The sequence below is a fragment of the Etheostoma spectabile genome, unplaced genomic scaffold (genome assembly GCF_008692095.1).
Source record: "Etheostoma spectabile isolate EspeVRDwgs_2016 unplaced genomic scaffold, UIUC_Espe_1.0 scaffold498, whole genome shotgun sequence".
NCBI classification, from domain to species: Eukaryota; Metazoa; Chordata; class Actinopteri; order Perciformes; family Percidae; genus Etheostoma; species Etheostoma spectabile.
Genome location: NW_022605619.1, coordinates 178,800 through 186,133, shown reverse-complemented (window position 1 = coordinate 186,133; position 7,334 = coordinate 178,800). Strand labels below are relative to the sequence as shown.

Below are 7,334 nucleotides of genomic sequence, written 5' to 3'. Positions count from 1 at the left end.
TGTGGTGTGTGTGTGTGTGTGGTGTGTATAGCTGTCTCCAATGCCACAGTTACAGCATTCTCGCTAAAATACTGAATCATTTTAACGATTGTTGTTCCCATCAGTCCCTGAGTTCCGAGGCTAAAAAAAGTTCTCAGGAAGTTTGGGGTTTTATACACATAAAAAAACATAAAAAAAGAACAACGCTGCATGTTTTTTACGACCTCTCACCCGATTCTCTCCTGCTCCATGGCCTCCATCTTCTCGGCCCGAGCGATCACGCTGTTTATGATTTCTTTCTCTTCATCTGTCAGGTCCGGACCAGGACCAGGACCTGGACCCGGCTGCATGGTCCAGTTCCCCCTGTCAGCCAAACACAAGCTATCACACATCTGCATCCACATGGACACATTACACTGCTTATTAAAGACCAGTTATTTCATAAATTAGGATACTATACATCTTGACAAAGTCCCCCCCCCCATCATCAGATACCCTTCACCATACCGAGAGATCGGCATTGTGTTATTTCAGTTAGCGTAATAGCTGGTTTGTCTACTTACTGCTCTTTATCGCTGTGTTGCAGATCACACGCCACACGGAGGCAGAGGAAACAAAGCAGAGCACAGTGAAGGGTTGGTCCACACACACACACACACACACACACACACACACACACACACACACACACACAACACACGACCTCCCAGAGTAAAAACGTTGTTGTGTGGCAGGGCACCTTTAACAACATGTTCTGCCCGTCATGCTTACCCAGCGTCATGCTTACCCAGCGTCATGCTAACCAGCGTCATGCTAACCCACGTCATGCTAACCCGCGTCATGCTAACCCACTTCATGCTAACCAGCGTCATGCTTACCCAGCGTCTGCTTACCCAGCATGCTAACCCAGCTCATGCAACCCAGGCCGTCATTGCTAACCCGCGCGCCCAGTCATGCTTACCCAACTCATCTTCCCAGATTCATGCTAACCCCCCGCGCCCAGTCATGCTTACCCAGTGTAATGTTTTACCCAGCGTCATGCTTACCCAGCATCATGCTAACCCAGGCATCATGTTTACCCACTCTCATGCCTTACCCAGCACATTCTAACCCGCATCATGCTAACCCAGCGCGCCCCGTCATGCTTACCGCAGCGTCAATGCTTACCACGGCAATGCCTTACCCAGCGTGCCACCGTCATGCTTACCCAGCCCCCCGTCATGCTTACCCACGCGCGCCCCTCAGCTTACCCAGCGCTCCCGTCCTCTGCCGTCGTTGGACTGCCAGCGGTCCGCGCTGCTGCTCATCACCGTGTCCGTCATCCTCAGCGTCTGCAGCAGGACACCACAGACGGAGACAGACGTTCAAATCAAGCTTGACAGAAGTATCCCAGGACACCACTTATGCCCTCATAAGGGGAAGATTCCAGCTCAGCCCCATCTAGCTTCATTTCTCCAAACAGAGCAGGATAGTATTAATGAACAGAGTGAAATGAAAACCGAAATTAGGTGTAATTCTCTTCCAGTTTGTGAGTCCACACACATCAAGACACACCAGATGGTTATATATTATATATAAATAGATATTATATTATATCTATCTAATATATATATATATATATATATCTGCCCGGTACAGTAGGAGGAAGTTTGTACTGAACTAAGGATACTGGGCTGTGTCTCAAACCGCCTACTTGCACACTTCAAACACTTAGTTTTAAGTATAGAGTGTGGATCAGTGTTTCTCAAATGGGGTACGTGTCCCTATAGGGGTACTTTGGAGGACGGCAGGGGGCACATGTCTCCCTAGGGGTACTTTTGAGGACTTCAGGAGGTATGTGCCCCCCTAGGGGTACTTTTGAGGACTGCAGGGGGTACATGTCTCCCTAGGGGTACTTTTGAGGACTGAGGGGTAGTGTGCCCCCCCAGGTACTTTGAGGACTTGCAGGGGGTACATGTCCCCCAGGGGTCTTTTGAGACGGCAGGGGGTATGTGCCTCTCTAGGGGTACTTTTGAGGACTGCAGGGGGTATGTGCCTCTCTAGGGGTACTTTTGAGGACTGCCAGGGGTACATGTCCCCCTAGGGTACTTTTGAGGACTGCAGGGGTATGTGCCTCTCTAGGGTACTTTGAGGACTGCAGGGGGTACATGTCCCCTAGGGGTACTTCGGATGACGCAGGTTTTACGTATCCTCCCTAGGGGTACTTCGGAGGACTGCAGGGTTACATGTCACCCTAGGGGTACTTCGGAGGCTGCAGGGTTTACGTGCCCCCTATTTTTCAAATGACATTGGCCGCCCTATAATAGGGGTGCTTTAATATAAAACAACAACTATAAATCTGACACCTAGCGGACGTCCTGAGGGGGGTACCAGTAGTCATAGAACCCGCGAGCCTAGCCCTACGTCCTGAGGGGGGGGGTACATGAGTCTTAGAGACCAGCGAGCCCAGGAAAGATCAACAGACCTCTAAACCCAAGACTATGGGTGCAGGACGGCTGCATACGATCTGCCTGAAGGAAAATCAATCACTCCACTTGTCCTCAGCTTCTCACAGCAGTAAAAACATCAGCACGGAGAAGGAGGAAGTGAAAGAGAGGGAGGAATGAGGAGGGTCCGGTCCCCCCGTCCAGCTGGTCGCTTTCTGCTGCTTTACTACGACTACGCACTTCCTCAGCTCTGATGTGTCCCCTGACGGTGCCGAGTTATAAAAATAAAAAACAATGGTTTCTGTTTATGTCTGATGCAGGCCCGGTTAGGAAAATATGCATTATTTGTCTCGGTGAAGACGTCAAGACCACCTGTTGTCTTCTCAGCACATGTTGTCTTCATGTTCCCTCAGTTGCCTCATGTGTCTTCATGTCCCTCTGGGCCTTCATTTTGTCCTCATGTTGCCCTCATGTTGCCCTCATGTTGTCCCATGTTGTTCCCTCATTTCCTCAGTTGTTCATGTTTTGCCCTCAGTTGTCCTCATGTTGCCACTCATGTTCCTCAGTGTCCTCATGTTGCCATCATGTTGTCCTCATGTTGCCCTCATGTTGTCTTCATGTTGCCCTCATGTTGTCCTCATGTTGTTCCCATGTTGTCTTCTGGTTGTTCCCATGTTGTCCTCATGTTGTCCTCATGTTGCCCTCATGTCGTCCCATGTTCCTCCTGTTGTCTTCCTGTTGTCCCCATGTTGTCCTCCTATGTCCTTCACGTTGTCTTCATGTTGCCCTTCATGTTGTCCCTCATGTTGTTCCCATGTTGTCTTCATGTTGTCCTCATGTTGTCCTCATGTTGTCTTCATGTTGTCTCATGTTGTCCTCATGTTGTCCTATATCAATGTTCTTTTTAATTCCCCAAATAACCGATGATTCCACCCTCTTGCCAAGTACAAATCCTACTTTCATTAATTTTGGGTCTTATTCTATTTTATAGCATTGTAAAACAAGTGAAGTTTTGTTGAAAAGTGTTGAGTAAAAGTTGACATATTCCAGTCTGTGATTATCATCAACATCCATTCCTTTAACTTTTAGTCTCAATAATTCCTAATTTCTGCTTTTCTAACTCCAACATTAGGGATAATCTGCTATACATTCCTTGACCATAAATTGTCCAAAAATAAGTGTAAAACTAAAGTTATTACGCCAGTCTTACAAGTGTTGAAAACTCATCAAAAAAAAAAGTGAAAAACATCGGAAAAAAAGCGTCAAAAGTGTTGAAAATGGGACAAAAACGTAAGGAGAAGTTAAAAAACATCAATTAAAGCCCCGCAAAGTGTTGATTTTCACGTTTTGACGGGAAGACGACGCAGTGTTAACCCCTTCTAAGAAGACAGGCGTGGGTTCTTCTTGGCTGGAGGAAGCGAACAGCTCAGCATGAGCAAGCAGCATTGGAATGAAATGTTTTTATCACGGGGCTTTTAACGGCAGGTGTATGGATATGTAAAATTAATGCAAAAACCTTACTTCTGCATCACTGGAAGGTCCATTTCGGAACTGCCCGACATCCTGACTGTGCTCACTTCTGCTCACACACACAAACACACACTGATTCCAGCTGATTGGCTGTTAATCTAATCTGTCACATTAGGTTTGTTTTGTTGCAGAAATAAAGAAAAATTTCAAAAGAAATGATGTCACTGTAGTATTAATTAATTTAGTGGCCAATGGGCTGAAAGCATCAAAACTTATTCCTACAAATACATATAACTTTTTATGAATTTTTGACATACTGATATATGACTTTATGAATGTACCCTACAGGACAGATGTTCAGTCAGCGTCCACTAAAACTTGTGTTTTTGCCGCTGACAGACTCAGATTATTATTCTAAGTGTCTGACAACATTATGAATGAGTAAGATCCTTCTAGTTTAACATGAAACAGCCCCGACATCACCATCACCAAACCCACCAGACTCCATGTAAATAATCACTACTTTTAGCGTGTATAGAGCAGCATATCTCCACCAGACTCCATGTAAATAATCACTACTTTTAGCGTGTATAGAGCCAGCAATTCTCCACCAGACTCCATGTAAATAATCACTACTTTTAGCATGTATAGAGCCAGCAATTCTCCACCAGACTCCATGTAAATATATCTCTACATGTAACAACACACACACACACACACACACACACACACACACACAGTATGAACATAAATAAGTACAGCGTGAATATGAGTTGCAGCAAGGAATTAATAACACCTTTGCACAAGTAAAAAGTAAACAACAAGTGACTGAATTAAGGGTTTATTCAACCAAACCAGAGTGGTGATTGTTGGAACAGTGTTGCCATTAGTCACTTAGACTCAAAAACATGGGAAATAGGGTCCCCTCCCCCCACCCCCCTTTAAGTAAGATATTCCCCCCTGTGCTGCTGCAGGCGCTTGATAAACCGTCTGGACGACATGAAGAAGACGGTGTGTGGCGACGGACAGTCGCGCTGCTTGCTGTGCGGGGAGCAGCTGGGCTCCCCCGGGGTCAGCTCCGTGGTGTGTGAGGACTGCAAAAAGGTTGGTGTCATGAGGGCGGGGGCATCGGAAATGATTTCCCAAACTCATTCTGAATTAGCTGATGTGTGGTGAGCATCACCCGGCGATATCATCACGATACTTTCGCCACGATACGATGTTGTTGTGGTTTTCAACATATTATATTGTTCTGCGGCATATTGCAATTCATAACCCTTTTTCCAACTTCTGATTTTTCCCAATTTCAAATGACGTCCCCAAAAAGGAAACTTATCAACATCTGTTTCATCTAAAAAGAAACATTTCTCTATTTGTTCATCTCACTTCAACGTTATCGCTGCAGAACGGGACAAACTGACCAACACATTTATAATATATAGTATACAATGACAGAGCCATACTTTGGCGTCTGTGTATCAATACAGTATTGGATATATACTAATACAGATATGGATGGATGGATGGATGGATGGATGGATGGATGGATGGATGGATGGATAGATGGATAGATAGATAGATAGATAGATAGATAGATAGATAGATAGATAGATAGATAGATATTGATTCCAACAAAATGGGAAATTATAGTGTTTCAGCAGCAAAATCAGTCACACAGCACAGACTATAAATATAAATGAAATACTAGGATACAATATACACACATTCAATATATATGAAAAAGTAATAAGATAAAATGATGGACTAATATTTGAATATATACAAAGATGTGCAACTGCTTAACCAGTAATGATAAATATGTAAATAGACCTGTTGAGCAGGTTGCATTAGTGCAGCATTAGCATAGTATAATATAAAGTATAATGTCGTATTGTGGTGTCTCAGAGTCTAATCAGCACCCAGTGAGGACGCGTTGAAAGGTTTTCTCTCCTGTGGTAGGAATGCTTTCTTGTCATCTAATGTCTAAAGAGCATCTGTAAGAGTGTGTTTCCTCCTGTGGTGTAGAACATGTGCACCAAGTGTGGAACCCAGTGCAGCAGCCGGCCCCGCGCTGTCTGGCTCTGCAAGATCTGCAGGGAGCAGCGAGAGGTGAGGGTCTCACCGCAGCCGACAACACACACAACACACTCACCTGTCGGGACGCCTGGGTGTGGACGTTTCTGTACATGTTGTCCTCATGTTGTCCTCATGTTGTCCTGAAGTTGCCCTCATGTTGCCCTCATGTTGCCCTGAAGTTGCCCTCATGTTGTTCTCTCATGTTGCTTCAATGGTGACCTGAAGTTGCACTAATGTTGGCTTCATGTTGGCCACAGGTAGCCTCAGTGTCCTCATGTTGTACTAAGGGGCCTAATGTTGTCCTCATGTTGCCTAATGTTGCCCTGAAGTTGTTCTCATGTTGCCTGAAGCTGCCCTCATGTTCATCATGTTGCCTGAAGTTTCTCTGTTGCCCGAAGTGGCATCATGTTGCCTCATGTTGTCATCATGTTGACCTTGAAGTGTTCCTTCCATGTTTGACCCTGAAGTGCCTAATGTTGTCCTCATGTGCTGAAGTTGCCTGAAGTTGTCCTCATGTTGCCCTCAGGTTGCACTGAAGGTTGTCTCATGTTGCCTGAAGCTGCCTATGTTGTCCTCATGTTGCCCTGAAGTCTGTCCTCATGTGCCCTAATGTTGTCCTACGGTGCCGGAAGTTTTTCTCATTGCATGAAGCTGCCTCAGGTGTCAGAGGTTGACTATGAAGTTGTCTCAGGTTGCCTGAAGCTTGTCTCATGTTTGCCTCTCTGTCGTCATCATGTTGAAATGAAGGTGTCCTGAGTTGCCCTGAAGCTGCCCTCATGTGCATCATGTGCCTGCCGTGTCCTTCATGTTTGCCCTCATGTTGTCCTCATGGGCCCTGAAGTGGACCTATGTTGCACTGTAGTTGTCATAATGTTAGCCCAGTTGTCCTAATGTTGCCCATGAAGCTGTCCGCATGTTGCCCCTGAAGCTTTTGACCACTCATTGGTCCGCTGTTTGCCTGAAGTTCCTCATGTGTGCCCTCCTGTCCTTGCCTGTAGTTTGTCCTTCGTGCCTCTGTTGCCCTGGAGTTGTCCTCATTTGCCCCCCCTCATGTGGTCATCATGTTTGCCACTGAAGTTGTTATCATAGTTGCCGCAGTTGCCCTGAAGGTGGCAACTATGTTCCATCGGTTATCCTCATGTTTGTCCTCAGGTTGTCCTAAGGTTGCCCATGTTGTCTCTCATGTTGCCCTATGTTGCATCGGAAGTTGTTTCTCATGTTGCCCTGAAGCTGCACCCTCTGTTGCCTCAGTTATCATAAGTGTTGTCCTCGATGTGTCATAAGGTGGCGCATGTTGTATCATGTTGCCATTCAATGAGGGAAATACAGAGGGTTAAGGTGTGGACGAATAGTCATATACCATGATTTAATATTTACGTATTT

At 45.7% G+C, this 7,334-nt stretch overlaps 1 protein-coding gene and 1 long non-coding RNA gene across 2 annotated transcripts in view; one reads left to right on the top strand and one right to left on the bottom strand.

The window, feature by feature from the left end:
* LOC116686806 (rabphilin-3A) overlaps positions 1–7,334 on the top strand; it is a gene marked incomplete in the record, with an annotated part of 75,049 nt that overhangs the window by 41,563 nt on the left and 26,152 nt on the right. Inside the window, 2 exon segments of the mRNA XM_032511856.1 lie at positions 4,850–4,979; positions 5,901–5,984. Of these exon segments, the coding sequence (XP_032367747.1) occupies positions 4,850–4,979; positions 5,901–5,984 (214 nt within the window).
* Positions 202–1,314, bottom strand: LOC116686810 (uncharacterized). Its single transcript, XR_004331368.1, has 3 exons — positions 1,230–1,314; positions 543–554; positions 202–342 (listed from the first exon to the last, which is right to left on the bottom strand). It is a non-coding gene; the product is annotated as an uncharacterized LOC116686810 (long non-coding RNA).